The sequence below is a fragment of the Astyanax mexicanus genome, chromosome 2 (genome assembly GCF_023375975.1).
Source record: "Astyanax mexicanus isolate ESR-SI-001 chromosome 2, AstMex3_surface, whole genome shotgun sequence".
Classification (NCBI taxonomy): Eukaryota; Metazoa; Chordata; class Actinopteri; order Characiformes; family Acestrorhamphidae; genus Astyanax; species Astyanax mexicanus.
In genome coordinates this window covers 30,661,324-30,680,775 of record NC_064409.1, presented here as the reverse complement: position 1 = coordinate 30,680,775, position 19,452 = coordinate 30,661,324, and the positions used below count along the sequence as shown (strand labels likewise).

Genomic DNA, 19,452 nt, shown 5'->3' with positions numbered 1-19,452 from the left:
TAGATTTAGCTTGTGTGTGTGGTTTATAGGCACTAATCAAGACGTTTGAGTAAAGGATAAATTAAGCATTCTTTTTCTCCTACCCTTCAGCAGGGTCCAGAGCCAGCGCACGTGGGCTATCGAGGTCCTTCCACACTAGGACCTGCCTGTGCTGACCATCCAGCTTGGCCACCTCTATGCGGTTGGTACCCGTATCTGCCCAGTACAGGTTCTTGCCAAGCCAGTCCACCGCCATCCCTTCAGGGTAGTCCAGGCCGAACTCCACCACGTGCTCCAGTGCACTGCCGTTCATGAACGCCCGGCTGATGGTCTGTTGTGCAATAAGGTACAAGGAAATGTAAAACAGAACACATTAATAAACAATAGCAATGGAAATGCTTTCTCTCTTAGACAGGACTTCTTTTATTGTAGTTTATTATACAGCTGCTGTTGAGTCATCTTCACTGCCCTGCTATTCAGTTTACAAGCAGCTCTAACATCACACATTTTGGTACAGGTGCACAGTGACTACAGCATGAAAGACACGAACACTAAACTTGGAGGGGGGGGGGGGGGGTGGGGGTGGGGGTTGGGGGGGGGGGCTGCCAGAGAGAAAGCAAACATTCAAGAGGTAGGTTTAGTCTGGAACATAGGAGGGCCCCAGACACCTTGTTAGAGGAATGAAAACAAAACCTTGACAAAAGGACTATATTAGCTGCAGCTGTGTGAAGACCCCAAGCAAGGTCACACACAGGCATACACACACACAGGCATGCGCACACAAAACACAACCTTACGCCCACATAGACAAACGCACATAGGCAAACGCACACAGGCAAACGCACGCACACACAGGCAAGCACGCACGCGCACATAAGCAAAGCCACAGTACTTACTAGTACTAGTAATATTCTACCAGTTGTGTTTTTAAACAAATCTATGTTTTAACCTGCAAACACAGAGGCTAGAGTGGAGCACACAATACTAAAAATATAAATCCAAAACAAGAGGTGAATAAATCTCAGGAATGAGAGAGGATAGAAAGATAGAAATATGGGAGGGTGAAAAGATAAGCAAGAGAGAGGAGTAGTAGTTTGGGTTGGGGGGACATCAATTATTTCCAAACTGGCATCTCAGGGGAGCCCATTATTGAACCATGCTTTGGGCAGAGAGCCAGCCTGTCAAGAAGAACAGACTCCTGAGTTTTGTGTGTGTGTGTGTGTGTGTGTGTGTGTGTGCGTGTATGTGCGTGCAAGAGAGAGAACGAGAGAGCAAGAGAGAGAGACAGTGAGAGAGAGAGAGAAAAAGAGAAAGAGAGACAGCCAGAGAGAAAGAGAGAGAGAGAGAGAGATAGATATTACTCAGATGTGTTTTCACACTGCCTTCTTCTCCTCACCTTTAGTGTGATGTCAGTCCAGTAGATGCGGTTGTCAGTGACATCGAAGTCCAAAGCCGATGCTTCCTTGACGCCAGTCAGTGGGATGGCCACGTTGTTGTTGTTGGTTTCCAGGGAGATCCGCCTGATGTCAGTGTGCCGGGAAAAGAGCAGGAAGGCCTCGGGCACAATGCAGGTGCTCATGTCAGAAATGAGCTCTAGGCCAATAGGGCACGCACACGCCACACCCTGCGGCTTGTAGAGGCATAGGTGACTGCAGCCGCCGTTATTTTCAGCACACGGATTGGTACCTGTGAGGCAGAGAGGAGGGGAGGGGGGGGAGGCAGAGGAATGTAGTACCTCAGTTTTGTAATCCTCTTGGAGGCAAAGGGAAAACAACAGTGAGGATGCAGGCTCCCACCACCAGCTGAGGTGAAGTGTTCAATTATTAATAGACAGACAGCTCCCCATTTCCCCAAGCAACCTCTCGTTGCACTGCCCACAGATTCAGCTTTCTGATTATTGCAACTCACTGCCAACTCTCACAGTTGGAAATATGCTTCTAAGAAGTGTTGAGAAAAAGAGATTTTTAAAATGCCTCACAAATGTTCTGCACAACCTATCTGTTCATATTTACTTCATATATATTTTAATTAGTTTGTAGTTATATCTATTGGTTTAAAAATTAGCTTAATCAGAATATATTTGCTACTGTCAAAAAAATCAATGACATTTTTTTTATTATATTAATGCAGGATTCCCATGGACCACCGTGTGAATGCAGTGTTTAACATGCATCAATGAAAAGTGAGGGAAAAAAGAAACACAGCTGCATATTCCAAACAATAACAACAACAACAACTGTAGGTAAACTCATATAATAGCAGACACATACACTCTCATACTCCAGGGTGTAGGTCCTATGCAACTGTAAACTTTTACTTGTTACTGTGACATTCAGGACTCGCACAAAAATACAAGTGTATTTTGTGGAATTAATGATGTAGTTAAACAACAAATACACGACAAATAATGTAAAAAAAAAAAAAAAAAAAAAAAAAAAACACACACACAAACACACCGTATTTTTAAGGTCACCAAGAGAAGCCTGATGAATACTGACAGCACATTCTCTGCTCAGATGAATTTAGAATTAACCAGTCTGGATGAGATGGAAGGCAGCTTTTTTTGGAAATGACCTTGCCAAGACTTTAACACATTTACTGCATAATATCAACTGTGAAACATGAAGGAGGTAGTGTGTTAATATTGGGGTGTATGAGTTTAGCAGGTGATGGGAAAATCATATTTACAGATGGCATCATAAATGCTAGGGATGCAATGATACAGTGTGGCCACGGTTCGGTTCCCATCACAGTTCTTGGGTCTCAGTATCGGTTCGGTTTCGATATATATCAATATTATCTAGCTCCAATATGCAGTACGTTTTTAGCCCTTTCTATCTTAAATTAACAAGGTGCTACTGATCACACGTCAAGCCAATATTAAATAGAAAAAAGGCACAAATTAATTTAAAATCACAAAATTTATAATAAAAAAGAAACACTTATTCTTACCATTAATCAAAAACAGGCAAAATTAAATAAAGTGCACTGATACGAAAGGTATATATGAATATTTTTTTCAATCAACTCAACCAACAAATATTGTCAGCCAATCAAATACTTTAGGAAAATATCAAACTGATATCAAACTGTGCTTTGTCTGCTAACTGTCTTTTTGTTCATCATACTCAACGCTGAAGCCAAAATGGTCCCAAACAGTGGATTTATAATCTGACAGCGCCTCTTAATTTCCTTTTCTCCATTTCGCGTTCACTCGCCATGATCACGCAGCTGAGAGAGTATTGTTTAATTAGCCCTCAAACCCTTCAGCGTCTGTCTTTAGAGCAATGTTCCAACATGGCAATGACTCTCTTAACACTAGTTTGGAGTTCTCTAGAACACCTTGTGGAATAAACACCACCAAAGCAAACAAGCAAACAAGCAAACAAAAACCCCTGAAAGGTAATTTGTCAAGAGAATTTCTCTCCATTCTCTTCATTGTATCAACAATGCCAAAGATGTCTGCAACGGTCATAAACAGAAGTGGACAAACAATATATTAACTAATTTTTTTAACTATTTGGAATTTCCAAACATTGCAGCGACATTGAACAGGGATGTAAGACATTTTGTTTTACACTTTCACAGCTTTCACATGGTTAATCAAATTATAAAATAATTTAAATTGATTCTGATGGTTCCCAAGTGGATGTGCTATGGCTCTTTGAAGCCCTTGGACAGTTCAGCAATACTGGAAATCATACTCACCAAATGTCTGGTGTACATAGGTGGCTTTCAGGCCCATGAGGTCAGGTAGTTGGTCAACGATCACTTCCCTTTCGGCTGTATGTTTATGCACACGTTCAATACTTCGGAGCTGCCAGTCCGTCCAGTAGATGTAGTCACCGAGGAGAGTAAAACCAAATATGTGAGGGAGTTTGTCCTCAACCAAGATTCTCCGGTTTGTTCCATTCATATTCATCACCTGAAAGAAAGAGAAGGGAGAGAGAGGAGCAGTCAGGCCTGAGAGCAAAGACCTTTCCAGAATCCACTAAACAATAAATACCAACAAGTGTAGCATGTTAGTAAAGACAAAGCTAGAAAGACACCTGAGCAATGCATGCAACTAGTTTCTTTTTACAGGAGGTATCTTAAAGAAGTCATCACCAACAAAGGCTATTGTACAAAGTATTAAATTCATTTTAGTAAGCGTGTCCAATACTTTTTTATTTGTCATTTCTCATTATTACTTTTGGACATTGGACAATTTTTGGAAATTTTTGGTTTGATGTGTGGATTGGATGGGTTGTTACTGACATCTGGTGAGAATTTCATGCCAATAGCACCTTTAGTAGAAACATATTTATTAGAAAATTGGTTGTGTGTTCAATTCTTATTTCACCTGCTGTATATAAAACTGTATATGTACAGTTCAAACTCTACACCTACGTCATAACCAACGGACAAACAAACAGCAGCACATATGGCTGCCACATTGCCTCTCTAAACTGCTGAGAAAATGAAGAGGTGATTGCACACACAAAAGAGAGATTAAGTGCGGGGGTGTCTGTCGAGAAAAGTGCACACATAGGGATGCTGTTTTCTTTCACTCCGAATACCACAAGTTTTTGTTTCTTTGCACAGCCAATCCAAACATAGCTATCGAAAACTTTTACTAGAGAAAGAAAAAGAAAGTGAGCTTAAACAGATCTAATTATTACATTGCTTTAATATGTTATAAACACAATGTTTCCTATGTTTCTCTATTAATCAAACGCAACCACAAAGATTACTGGACCAGTTTCTACACAGATTACCAGCTGTTTATGTGCCACCCCAATGATGTCCACCACATACCTACCAGACACACCAGACAGTTCTGGAGAAGCACTTTATTTTTAGACCAGCTTAAGGTTTAAACATTTCAGAATGTCTATAGCAACCGCTTAAAAGGTGTGCATTGCATTTATATCACCGGCCACCTATGATACCAACTGATAAGAGAAAACCATTGCTTTATACAAGTTGGGCACTTGTGCAGAGTACAGGGCAAAACAAAGAAGAAAAGCCTAGCATCTGGTATTAGCTGCATTTACAATGTAACAAAAAACTAATAACCAGAAAACGTAGGCTCTGCTTCTTTCAGTACATTACATTCTCCTTTCCTCCCTTCTTATTTTCCCCCCTCGAACATATACACAAGAACACGGAGAATATATAAAATTGACTTTCCATCCATAGTGTGATGGCTTCAGCCAAAAGGTCTCCACTAGTTTGGGAGTTGTGACCACACTGTGGTTTTGGTTTCAGATACTGGGGCTATTCTAAACAGTGCAGACCACAGCTGGAGTAAAGGCCGCAATCGGAACCAGATGTGGGCTGCTGCCGCAAAACACCGCCTTGCTAAGCGAACCCAGGGTAGCCTGTTTGCCACCCACCCCCAACACACACACACACACACACTTTCTTGGATGACAGTTACCTCAGAGGGGCTGGTCATAATCAGACATCATGAAAAGGAATGTCTCCTACTACAAAAAGCAACAACTATCTGTGTAAATAGTGTGCCTGTGTCACTATAATAGTGTACTGGTGCTGTAATTGCTGTACTGCAGCCTTCTCCAATTCTGTTACATTTCCTCAGTACAGAAACTTCTAAAACTGCAAATAAGATGAGCCATAGTTTGCTCATTCAGGCAGTGGATCTTCTGATTCCTAGTGCAGAGTTTTGTATTTTAGCAGTGTTATGTCAGGCACATGCACAATTACAATCATACAATACATCAGACAATACAACAGACAGACAGATACATAAAATCCAGGATTCAAGACATGAAAACCAGTGATGGCACAGTTACTTTGAAAAAGGAATCTAATTACTGATTACTTTATGGATTACTTCATTACTTCATACTGCCGACTTTATTGAAAGCTTTGCTTCCCCTGTGGGACTTGTTCTATAAGTGAGCCACTGCAACTCAAAAGAGAAAGAGAAAGAGAAAGCTCAGGATCTGTGTGTAGAGAGAGAGAGTGGTGCTTTTGTGTGTGTGTGTGCCCGAGTGCTAGTTTTAGCCTGTTAGCTTGCTAGCCTGTCCAGGTGGACACTACAATATCTTTTTTACTAAAGAAAATGACAAAGTAACCAACAGCTGATTTAGTAATCTGATGACTGCACTGGAAATTGATTACTCGATACTGAAAAAATGGTTAAATTAGAGTAACACATTACTAAGTAAAACGTTTTTGACATTCACTAAGCTTGTGCTGTACAAAGCTGGAATATGGCCTCCGATTTTAATCCACACGCTCAGTGAACACATGCACACTAATAAGGACATACACTGCGATATATACCAATTATATATACACATGACCTAACAGTGGTAGCCTGCCTGGTATTGAACCCGCTTGCCTGGTATTGAACCCGCAAACCTGTCATCAGTAAATCAGTAACCTGATGTTCCAAACACTGCACAACCACTGCACCTTATTAACAAAGCAAACAAACACTCTTCACTACTGCATGAAGGTAAAGAATGCAAAAGCACTTCAATCTTTAATCTTTAACACATTTGCTGGAGCATGGCATAAACCCCTCTCCATTCAGTCTTTTTCTAGTATTTTATTGTAGAGAAACAGGTCTCCTAAAATAAAAAACACAATAAAGAAAATCAGGATAAGGAAGTTCCTACATTTGTTCATTTGTTTCCATGAGTAATACCTCAATCAAGAGGTCACAGAGTCCCTGTGCTGTTTTACAGAGAACATATAACACCTTACACATCTGGGCACTACCGCCATCCTGTCGACACCTTGCATCGGATTTGCAAGCAGTAAGAGAGCTGTGATGTGAGGAGGTTGGGGGAAGCACAGGGAGTTGAGGGCAGATGATGTAGGTTTCAGTACTCAAGGCCAGGAAAATGAGGCCATCCGAAGTGGCAGACGTGAACAGAAACTAATCACTGCCTTGTTTGGATTGGCACAAGTCAAATGGTGCGGAACAGGACTACATGCTGGCCTTGTGCTCGACTATGGCTAGCTCCAGCACTTTAAGCTGCATTTCATTATTACAAGCTCCAGGCAAAAGGCTTGGGTTTGAAATTCAAGGAGATGTGCCTGTTTTTCTGCCGGTGTACATTTACAGCCTTTCCCATTAACCATGAAAAATAACTCAACTGAAATTCATGTGGGCAGAGAGAGAGCTAAATTATGGACATGAGCTGAGCAATACAGCAAAACCCTGCCAGGCTTAAAATTGCCCTCCAAAACTCGACCGATAGAATAGGGGGAAAACAGATCCTACAGGAAAGAATCTGTAATCAAATGCTGGCATGCACAGCTAGCCTGCTGAACATCACGAACCCGTGTACAATTGGAATCCCTAAAGCAAACAATAAACACAGGCCAACCCAAACTTAAGAGTAACCGGTAAAATCAGAGTTTCAGAAACAAATTAAACATTTGTACAACCCACGTCACACAAACAGTGCTCATGGTTTCCAAATTTAAGATTTGAAGGGTGGCTTTAGATTTTTTTAATTCCAACTCATCCTCAGTACAAACAAATCCAAAGACTTTCAGCATCATTCATCCCGGGTGTGTGTGTGGTATAAATTCCTAAGAGCTCGGTCTAGTGTAGCTGCCAGTCTCCCGGCGCTGGCCCGGTGTGCCGTTAGCATTGTTACTAAGCCAGCAGCGGAGTTCACAGCATGGGGTAGAACTGCTGCAGGCTGCCAGATAGTGGCAAGCACAAAAGCCCCCTGCAGCATGCTTACGAATGCACACACGCATACATACATCTGTCTGGATCATTGCTGCTGTCTGACCCCTACCAGCCCTGGCTGACAAGACATGCTAAAGCAAGAAATGAGGCTTAATAAAAAAGAAAAGTGGAAGAAAGGAGACATTGAGACACTACTACGGAGAACAAATTAATGTGCATTATGAACAGTCTTGGACATTCTTCATTTTGCTTGATCTTTGGGTGTTGGTTATAGGGGTGAAACGATTACTCGAGTAAATCGAGTAACTCGATTCACAAAATTGATCGATTAATTTTCTGTGCCTCGAGTAATCGTTTATTTAATTAATAAACTCAGCGCGCGGTATTTTCGCGACTTTTATTTTGACAACGCGCTCAGCGTTACGTCACCCTGCCCGGGAACAAGGAGACGGAGGTTTGAGCAGCGGCAAAAATGGAAGTGGCGAGAGAAAACAGCGATTTTAAAGGAATAAAAGCATTTTATGTTCGAACTGTGACCTGTACTCGGTGCAGTGCCAAAACAGCGCGTTTTAATGCTGCACCATCTGAGCCGAGGACACCCGAGACGCGTGGACGCCGAGAGAGCAGGTAAATATAACTTATAATAAATCAATGAGATTAACATTAATGTGAATTAATAACAAAACGACAGCGCTTTGGAGTGTGAATTAATAGAAGCACTGTCTATAATGTGTGGTTAGTTTATTAGAACAGAGTTCATACAGGCTTTATTTAAACAGTAAACACAGCGCTGTGGAGTTCAGAATATAAACAATAAAAATGTTAAGTTAGCTAAACTGAAGTTACTTTGGCTGGAAACTAAATGCTTGATTTCTTCATCTAAGAGTACATTTGGCCAGTGAGACAAAAAAGTATGAACACTTTTGTAAGGAAGTGTGTCTCTTATTTATTGGGTAAAATATTGATTACCACTAGTGTCTAATGTGCCCCAATGCGATAGGTGTCAATCTTAATAAATGCACGGCCATGAACTTATTATTAGAGTTATTAGTCTTAGTGATGTAATTAGACCCAAATAGTCCAACATATAAATAAAGAAAAAAACAACATTTGTAATACTTGTGTGTCACAATTATTGCACAGGTCCTGATATATTTTGGAGAAGCGGCTTGGTGGTAAAAGAATGCAGCACACTGATCCAACACTGGCAGAACTGACAACGTCTCAGAAGCTAAGATGCACAACACAAAGACGATGTTTATGCCTTTTTTATTGATTTATACCCTATATTTGTTATTTACAAGAAATCCAAATGTGAAAGTAATGTAATTAAATTTATTTTTTTTTATTGTGGTATTTATTTATTTATTGTGTTTTATTTATTTGTATTTGCAATTTGGAAATGTTGTGAATTAAAAAATATAACTTATCTAAAAAAGGAAACAAATTGGTCATTCATTATTGAGTAAAATTCCTTTTTAATTGCTCTTTAACAAAAAAAATGTTTTATCCGATTACTCGATTAATCGAATCGATTTTTCAGTAGAGTACCCGATTACAAAAAGAATCGATAGCTGCAGCCCTAGTTGGTTATGAGATAGGCAGTCAAGAACACATTTAAAGTTTATGTGGCATTTGGACCATATATGTACACATATATAATAACACCTTTAAAATCATTGAGATGTTCCACTGACCTGTTACACAAAGAAAACATTGTCTATATTGTTGTTGATCTGTATTTTAACAAGCGAAGACAACCATTTGCACCGTTTTTTTTTTGCTATTTTTTTTCGCCTTTTACCCATTTGTGCAGAGAACACGCACATACAAACTAGTGAGTACACTCAGAAGATACACAAAGTGATAGAGTGAGAACACGTGCCTGGAGTGGTGGGCTGACATTGCGATGGCACTCTGGGAGCAATGAGGGTTATGAGCCTTGCCCAAGACCCAACAGTGGCAGCCCACCAAACTGGTATTCAAACGGGTATTGCATGAACTGCTGACCCACCAACGCTCCACTGAAGACTGCTTACTGTACTCTGTACCTCTGATGAAGCCGGTAAAGCAGAATAAACCTGTAATATTCTTATTTTACATTTCGTTACCCACAGCTCGTCAGTTGGCTCAATGTGCAAATTATACTGGTTTACACTCTGTGTTGCGTACAATTTCTCTATATATGTATAAATAATTCAAACATAGCGTAAGCTTACCTCAATCTTATCAGTCTTTGCATCCCCCCAGTATATCTTCCTCTCTGCGTAGTCTAGTGCCAGTCCATTCGGCCAACCAAGGGAAGTGTTTACCATCACCTCCCGATCTGTACCATCCAGGGCAGCACGCTCAATCTTTGGAAATTCTCCCCAGTCAGTCCAGTACATATACCTATACAAGAGAGAATAGCAATGATATTAATGATGTTTGAATTAGCGCTTTGGGCAAAGTACTTTTCCAAAAAGACAAGATTGTTTAGATAAATATAACAAAAAATATAATAATAATACTATACTGCATGGCGGCAAATAATCTGCTGAAAGAGGCTGTTGTGATTTCCCCTTCATACTGATAAATGTACAAGGCATGCACCATATTTCAACATAACTGAGTACTGAGCAAATGTTTATTTGATCCTAAAAAGATTAGAAGAAAAAATAAGGGGAACAGGACAGAAAATGAGCTACAGCTGAGTAATAATGCCACCGCTAAAACCTCTTCCCTTCAGATGCTGCGGCAACAACTCAAACATGGAGCGACGATGATGTAATCAGTAGCCAACACTCTGCACACTGTAAAATGACCTGAAACACTGAAGACCGGGCAGAAAGCCCACAAGGTGGAGTGTGTGCATTAGACGCAAACACAACATGCGCACACACATGCACACACACACAGACACCGGTTAGTTCTCATGACCTGAAGTAATCTGCAGCTGTCACTATGGAAACTGTTGCTCAGCAACAGTAGGCTGAGAGGGAGGCCAACAGTTCATATACGATGACCTCACTTCCTTCAAAATATCTTGATTTCACATTGCACTTGTTTATTATAGATTTATTAAGACCGTGAAACTCAGACATTGCATTGTAGTGTATGAGGAACAACTATAAAACTACTTCAAAAAAAAAAGAAAAGAAAAAATCACTCACCCTGAAACAGGATCCAGAACAATGGCTCTTGGCTCATCCAGGTCTTCAGATATCAAAATTTTCCTCATTGTGCCGTTTAGTCTTGTGACCTCGATGCGATCTGTACCAGTGTCTGTCCAATAGAGATTCCGTGCTATCCAGTCAACAGCAATGCCATCTGGATGATTCACCTGAGTGGTGACAATAAACTGAGCATCACTGCCATCCAGATGAGACCTGCGGATGGCCTGCACCTCATCGTCAGTCCAGTAGATGTGTCCGTCCACAGGATCATAGTCAATGGCAATAGCATGTCTGATGTCCTCTGCATGCAGGACTATGTCAGTGAAGTCTGGCGTGTCCAAAGAGATCCGACGCAGGTCTGTTCGACGAGCTAAGAGGAGGAGCTGTGTGGCACCTGGGAAGACAAATGCACCAAAATGTGACACATACACACAGCAAGCTGTCTATTATAAATCACAATGCTATACATTGCAATTATTTCTAAAATTTAGTTTTAGAAGAAAATTAACATTTTCAGCAGTACGTGTTGCACATAAGGTAAGGATAGGCTGCAGCTTAACCACCAGCTAAAACCGTGTACTTTGAGCTTGTACTGCTCTGTCAGTATAACGTGTTCTAGTTTCTTTACCCTATCTGACACTAACTCACATATTTGAAGCATGTGCAGAACTACCGTGCCTAACGGAGGACGCAGAAAAAAAGACTTAACACTGGACTTAACTGGATGCGCCTTTGAGAGTACAAGACTTAGCCCAGTACAGCAAGTGTCAGAAAATAGCTAAATTAATACCAAACAAAAACACAATACTGCAGAGCACATTCAACCACCTCCAAGAACAGAATGAACAGTCAGAAATCCGCAAGAATCACGCCCAAATTGATGGAGTTTTAGTACAGGATAACTAGCCCTTTTTGGCTGTGTTGCCACTTTAAGCTCTACAGGGCAGGTCACAGACTCTTTCATCAAAAGTGTTCGAATGTGGCTGATGAAGCAAGGTACATTTTATCGGGACAGACGATGGACACGTTACACAAGCCCAACAAGCTAATGCACTACCAAGTTAGCTTGAAACATTTAATACAGCATTCGAGACCCTCCTTCAATCAGTACTGGTGATCATACTAAACATTATATAGAGATTTACACTAACACAATAACAAGACATGTCCCTCATACAGGAAGTGTAAATGGTGTCACGAACCATGGTCAGCTAAAAAATTTTAAATGTTTTTTGAATGAAAGAAACACAGACACACAAACACATCCACAAACCAATGTCAATTATAGGGAGATGCAACGCATCCCACATAGATGTAGTAATGTATAAAGTACAAGGTTTGATTACAGGATGTAGAAATTACATTCAAAGCACTCATGTGAAACTATGTGAAACCAAATTAAACCAGATCATGTTTAATACAATGTAAAACATGAACCCAGGTTTAGACTGTGGTGCAGACTTTTAGATAAGAAACACCCGTAGCGTAAGTCATTGGGTAGTGATTATTTCTAAAAAAAACTAAATGCATAAAACAAAGAGCCACTTACAGTGGCTTGCACATTTTGTCACCTTACAACCACAAACAAATATATTTCATTGAGATTTTAAGTGATAGACCAACACAAAATCGCATATAATTGTGAAGTGGAATAAAAATAGATTTTTAAAAATTATTTAAATAAAAATCTGTGACGTGCGAAAGTATTCATCAATATATCAATACTTTGTTGAGACACCTTACACTGCAGTTACAGCTGCAAGTCTTTTGGGGTTTGTCTCTACCAGCGTTACACGTCTAGAGACTGAGGTTGTTGCTCATTCTTCTGTACACAGCAATTTTCATGTCTTGCCACAGATGCTCAATAGGGTTGTGGATTTCTGTAGCTCCTCCAGATTGACCATGGGCCTCTTGGTTGCTTCTCTGACCAGTGTTCTCCTTGCTTGATCTGCCAGTTTGGATGGACGGCCATGTCTTGGTAGGTTTGCAGTTGTTTAATACATTTTCTATTTTTGGATGATTGATTGTACAGTGCTCCTTGGGATGCCTAAAGGTTCTGATCTTCATGATGCTGTTTATTCACCAGTGTTCTCAAAGAAACCACTGAAGGTACAGAACAGCTGTATTTATACTGAGACTAAATTACACACAGCTGGACTCTTAACTTATTCAGTGACTTCTGAAGGCAATTGACTGCACTGGATTTTATTAAGGGGGTTTAGAGAAAAGGGGGCTAAATACTTTTGCACATCACACTTTTCAGAATTTAATTTTATAGAAATTTTGAAAACAATGTATCATTTTCATTTCACGTCACAATTATTACTGTGTGTTGGTTTATCATTTAACATCTCTATAAAATAATTTTAGGTTTGTGATTGTAAGGTGACAAAATGTGAAAAAGTTCAAGGGGGGGTATAAATACTTTTGCAAGCCACTGTCCAATTAAAACATTAAAACAACAACAGTAGCGTCATGTATTAAACAACCTATACATTCATTATAGCTACTCACTATTCAGAAAAATGTCAATCAGCTGCCTGGGAGGCCATCGGATGCAGGTTACCATCATACACGAAAGTAAGTAGAGTAAAAATAAAGAGAGAGACAAAGACTGTGGGCAGGAGCGGGGCTAAAGAGTTATCTATCAGTACCAGAATGATTTCACGTGGTGCGAAAGGACAATAAAGAGATGTCATCCTGTCATGGGGCTGGTTGGCTGCCTGGTGAGCGTAACTAGGCTCTGTTAAACATGTAAGAAAGAGTGACGGAGGACCCCAGCAGGACAGACACTCTGCGCTGTCGAGCCGTTAAAGGCTGACCAGTGAAAAGCCGTATTGTGACCATGTGATCCGTCGCTCAACAAAAGCCTGCTCATCTTTCTTTCTGCTGACTGAAGTAAATTAAGCAGAAAGAGAGAGAGAGTGTGCAGGGGAACGACAGAGTGAGCACAAGTGCGAGTGAATGAGACAGAGCACAATTGAACAACAGAATGTGCAAGTGAACAAGAGTGAGTGAGCACAAGTAAACTAGGGTAGGTGAGCACAAGTGAGAGAGTGAGAGCTAGAGAGAAAAAAAACAAAAACAAAAACAAAACAAAAAAAAAAACAGACAATTGTGAGAGCTACTCGCCACGTTGCTATGGCGACCACATCAGCCCCCCCTACACCTTCAGCCCAACGACGCAAGCGAGCGAGCGAGAGAGAGATTTCTAAAAGACATATGTTCTGTGCTTCAATATCATATAGGCAACAGAGGACACAAATACAATGCAGCAGCAGAGCACAAAATAAAACATACACATAGAAGTGTAGTATTCCAGGAATTGACTTTGAAAAACTTAAAAAGCAATCTTAGCTTCTTTCCACAAAGCAATATCTGTGTGTCATCTCAAACCATCCCTCGTTTTTGAGGTACTTTAGCAACAACTGCACGGGGCAATCGTCACCAAATTACCAGTTATAAGACAACACTTTTAAAGTGTCAAAAGATTGCCTTTTACTGCGATTGAATTGTTTTGCTAACACTCTTTAGCAGGCCTGTAAAAATGTTTTAATGCAAACTCTGTAATTCATCATTGTGTGCAGTTCTTTGTTAGTGTTTTCACATTGTGGAATCAGCCACATTAAACCACATGGAACAAAAGCACAAGCTGAGAGAGCCTGTGATTTCTTGTACAGCACTGCACTGTGGAGCTCAGAGTGGAAACATTTACATTTAAGGCATTTGGCAGAAGCTTTATCCAGATCGACTTACAAAAATGCTATGCTTAGCTAGTAGGGACTAGAAACAAAAAGAAACATGAACCCAAATACTGCTAAATATAAAAGTCAGAATAAAAACCTATAAAATTGCTAGAAGGAAAAATTTAAGTAATTAAAGAGATTTAAGTGCTTTAGGAGGGTTTTTAGTCGGCATTCAAAGACAGCAAGTGACTCAAACACCATTAAGAGAGGGAGGGGCAATTTCATTCCACCACCTTGCTTTAAATGTCTGAATATTTGTAGTCCATGGGTCTTGAAGGATGGTGGACCACACCCAGCTATACTAGAAGCTCTAAAGGCTTTTGACAGATTTCTGTTTTTGACCATTTCCATCAATATGAAAAAAAGTCGCATGACACCCCTTTATTTCAGAAAAGAAATACACTGGTATAAAAAAAGCATGAGTATGAGAGGGAATTAAATCTCACCAATGCGGCAGGTCTTATTGTCCTCTAGCAGCTCCACGCCAGTGGGACAAGCACACTGATAGAAGGGCTTTACTGGAGACAGCAGGCACAGGTGGGAACAGCCACCGTTCTTCGGAGAGCAGGGAGTGCTCACATCTGTAAAAGATCAGGATACAGAAGCCCTGAGACTTAGAAAAGGCTATTTGAGAGTAAAAAAAAAAAGTAGTATCAAAAGTAACAGAAACGCAAATGTTACATGTCTTTTATAAATATAAAAATAAGCATAGTCTATAACAGCTAATAACACCAATAAGGTTGCTACTTAGTATTGCTTTTAACCATTTTGTTTTGGCTTAAGAATGTTTGGTTGGAGTCACAAAATTCAATTAAAAATCCTAAAACTCGATTTTAAAATAGATTTTAGAGAACCTTTACACTCAACACAAACCACCTGCAAACATTTACTTCCTATAACAGTGGTCTCCAAACCTTCTTCTTAGGAAACAACTTTTTTGAATCTAACTTCAAGCTGCTCTAAGCAAAGTTGCAAAACACTGCTCTAAAAAAAGCTCGCTAGCTAAATCTCCACATGTTCTCCGGGAATGCATTTCTGTAAATAGTAAACTGTGTGGCTGATATATTGATTGAGAGTTTGTTTACTTGAGAACGAACCGCAGTTAGATTTCAACAAGTCGCGCTGTGCTGCTCTCTCGCCAAATCTGTCCACTAAAATCCTATTCAAAGCACAACAATCCAGCCCAATTTTCAGAGTTGAATATTGAATATGAATATTGTTACCCCAGAGAGATCCTGCCTTAAGTCCCACACAGTAAACATGCTGGTGTTCATGCTCAGAATTTGTCTGACAGTTAAAATACATACCAATTTGTGTTTTATAGCATATACATATATGATAATAAAAAAAGACTTGTTACTTAATGTCATCTTTTTGCACTTTTTGTCAACAAAGTTCATTTTGTTTATAAAGGACTGTTTAATATTTTTTGCATTTTTTTGTCTCAGGGTGGTTGTACTTTATTTGTTTTATTTATTTAGGATATTCAAATATTGGAAGGCCATTGTCAATCAACCTTTATTTTCTTTCGGGGATGAATGAAAAAAAGTTGCCTTCTGTCTGTTCTTAATAATGTTTTTAATAATAAAAAGTTAGTTTCACTGTAAAATGGTGTAATATTATTATTATGCAACCATATTTGTATTGTGGCACATTGTCTTTAAGTTCCTTTGGACAGCCCAGTAGGAGCAAAAAATTACAATATTATGGTTTATTACAATATTTTATGCGACAAAGTTTGTTATCATGACAGGCCTACGCATAGTTCACGGAAAGAAAATCCTATTGTAAATATTGAAAATTTTTAGTTATGCTTTTCCACCCATGACTATCCAGGACTTAACCACTGCAAAAACAAGAAGAGGGAAAGTCAGCATGAACCCCCATCAACAAGTTAGATCAAAGGAGGTACATAATGCTTCTTTAGGACTACCTTTACACCTGTACCTTTAATACCTGCTTCAAATAATAAAATAATAATGCCTAAAAAAATATGCTATGCTATTCACACCAAGCCAAAGTAGAGGAAGACACTAAAGAAGATTGATCATTTAATGTATTTGTTTGTTATTATTAGTGTTCCTCACTTCTGCACGAGGAGCTGTCTGGAGTTTCAGGAAAATACAGACCAGTGAAACAGAATATATTTTGTCCAGGAATTTATGTGTACGAATGTTTAAATAAAGCAATATAAAGGAGAAATATGCAATATATTTCTCAAAAGGGCTCCTTTACACCTGAGGAACACAGCACACAAGGGGCTACACAGCATGTGCACCACAGGACGTGAGCAAGAGGGTCAGTTTGACAGCGAGTGAGAGCGAGGAGCAGTGTTGTGAGCAGTGCTATGCCCGAGTCCCAGGCTTTTCTCCCAGTCATGAGAAATTCTCTGCATTCAATCAGAACAAGGCCTCCTTTGTATGTACCCCACTGAACAGAAGCAGAAAGGTGACTGTGCCATAATCATTTCTGCAGAGTAGTATTACAGAACAAGCCAAAAGAGCTTTGTGTACTGTTTCAGGAAAAGGTTCTAAAAAGGCACCACTGGAAGGGAAAATGGGGATAGACTGAGCTCTAGCTTTTGAGTCTGGATTGTGGTGCATCACACTTCAGAGCAAACCTGGCACACATAATGGAAAGCATAAGCATTTGGTGGCACGGGAGCGTGTAATAGAGAGGAAGCACATTTTGGAGAGTAAACTTCAAGGAAAAAGTGTATTTAAATTCCAGTGAAGAGTTACGCTGGCTTGTAATGACTAATGGGTTTTAATCATGCTGTTCTACATTATAAATAAACACAGAATGCCAGTACACCATTAGCTTTGTTAAAGTGCTCATATCCCCAGTTCCCAGTTTACCAATAGGCTGTCTCTTCTGGCTGAAGACATGGATGTCCATAGGTGAGAAGATGTTGGAATGGATCTCACGGCGCTCTTCCCCCGTATGTTTATTGCAGGAGTGGATGGAGTGTGTGTTCCAGTCCGTCCAGAAGAGTGTGTCCTCGTACAGTGTCAGAGCAAAAGGGTGTGGAAGCGAGCCCTTCACCACCACCTCTCTGAAAAGTAAACAAACAGGGGAATAAACAAATATATATCACTCAAAATTCTACACTGAGAACTCTCCACAATCTGGGGTTATATTCTACATGAAAAAAAGACTAGCTCAGAAAAACCTGTGGTTTTGAATAAAGCCCCAGTAATGTACTGAATGCCATCAACCTACCGTATTTTTTCACACTATAAAGGCGTAGTGGATTATAAAGCGCACTATCAATAAACGTCTGTTTTCTGGTATTTTTCATACATAAGGGGCATCGGATTATAGGGCGCATTATGCAACAGTAGTAGTAGTAGTAGGAACAGGGACGTCGCAATGTTTTCCTTCTGAACTCAGCAGGTCTCGCACCTGTAAAGCTAAGGTAAACTAAATTGTAATTCTTAAAAAAACACTTCAGAAGAGTCAGACAGGTCAAACAAGGACTGGATGTAAATCTACACAGATTTCTCTCCTGAAAACTGTTTATTTGTAAAGTGCTTATGTTTATTTACAGTAAGCTTAGGATTTCCAGATTTTCACTAAGGCCGGAGCATTAGAATTAGGGGCTAATGCCACCTGAGAGTGCTACACAGAGGAACCCTGAGTGTCCGTTAAGCCAGGGTAATATTAACTAGCGGTTTACCCCCACGTAGCTTGTTTTTGCACAGTAAACGTGCAGGCCACAGTCCGATATTCTCACCTCTGAACAGAAAAAGAGATAGTAATGTGATTAGTGGCTAAAGCTAATGCTGTTCCAGCAGTGCTAGCCTGGGTTAGTAGCAGGCTACAGGCCGATAATAGCTCCGTCCAGAGGTGAGTAAGAGCTAGCGCCTCACGCAGGTTAGCAGCTAATGCTAATACTGCTGGAAAAACTAAACTGAAACTCCTGTAAAACGCTGCACTTCAGCAGACTGGTAAAATTCATACACAATGCGCGCTGGATTAAAAGTTGCATTGACAATTTTTGCGACAATTTTTTTAAAACAGCCAAAAACTAAATCTGTCTGTGCAGCTGGCTACATTTTAAAAAGAGAAACCTCAGTAAAAACAAGGTGACTTTGGTTTTGGTGATGTCCAGTAAATACAAAATACAAGTCTGAGTCAAGCCTCATGTCACTGGTGTGTGAGCAAAAATTCTTAAATATTTAGAGTGCAGGTTGTCATCAAGTCTATTCATCTGTATTAAGTATCTGCCGATCGTTTTAAAATGCAGTGATGTACAATTGGTACATCCCTAAAGAACAATCCTAAATATGTGTTTAGAGGAAAACAACCCTTTAATTGGCTGATCAAACAGACCAAACAAAACTCATCACTGATTGTGGAAATTTCACACTAGACCTCAAGCACCTTGGAACGTGTGACTCTGGGACCTTGATTTTCAAAAAAAATAAAATAAATAATAATAATAATAAATAAATAAATTAAAAAAATACTGCATACCTTCCTGTGCCATCCAGGTTTGAGCGGTGAATAAAATTAAACTTGGCATCAGCCCAGTATAGTTTCTGCTGACTGTAATCCAAAGTGAGTCCATTGGGCCAGTAGATGTCAGTGTCGATGATAATGGCTCGATTTGTGCCGTCCATACCCGCTCTCTCAATCTTCGGGATCTCACCCCAGTCTGTCCAGTACATATACCTACAGAAAGAAAAAGGCAAGTTACTACCACAAAGGGGAAAAGAAAAAAAAACCTGGCATACCCCATGAAGTTCAAGTCAAATGGTACATTCAATAGTATAAGAACTGATTGAACATACTAGTGCTTCAAATACATGGGTGAGCCAATATCTCAATATCTTCTATCTGCCAGGATCAGTGTACTGTGCAACATTAATACATTTTGTTTTGGTATGCTCCCCTATAGAGTTAG

At 39.9% G+C, this 19,452-nt stretch overlaps 2 protein-coding genes across 2 annotated transcripts in view; one reads left to right on the top strand and one right to left on the bottom strand.

Moving 5' to 3' along the window:
• Positions 1 to 19,452, top strand: part of ada2b (adenosine deaminase 2b) — a 210,196-nt gene that overhangs the window by 49,745 nt on the left and 140,999 nt on the right. The gene's annotated exons all lie outside the window — the stretch shown is intronic.
• The window catches only part of lrp6 (low density lipoprotein receptor-related protein 6), a 66,500-nt gene that overhangs the window by 17,689 nt on the left and 29,359 nt on the right, over positions 1 to 19,452 (bottom strand). The window contains exons 3-10 of the mRNA XM_007256032.4: positions 19,023 to 19,220; positions 17,402 to 17,598; positions 14,990 to 15,124; positions 10,795 to 11,191; positions 9,862 to 10,033; positions 3,688 to 3,904; positions 1,376 to 1,665; positions 84 to 310 (exon numbers count right to left, since the gene is read on the bottom strand). Of these exons, the coding sequence (XP_007256094.2) occupies positions 84 to 310; positions 1,376 to 1,665; positions 3,688 to 3,904; positions 9,862 to 10,033; positions 10,795 to 11,191; positions 14,990 to 15,124; positions 17,402 to 17,598; positions 19,023 to 19,220 (1,833 nt within the window). The remainder of the gene's footprint in view (positions 1 to 83; positions 311 to 1,375; positions 1,666 to 3,687; positions 3,905 to 9,861; positions 10,034 to 10,794; positions 11,192 to 14,989; positions 15,125 to 17,401; positions 17,599 to 19,022; positions 19,221 to 19,452) is intronic.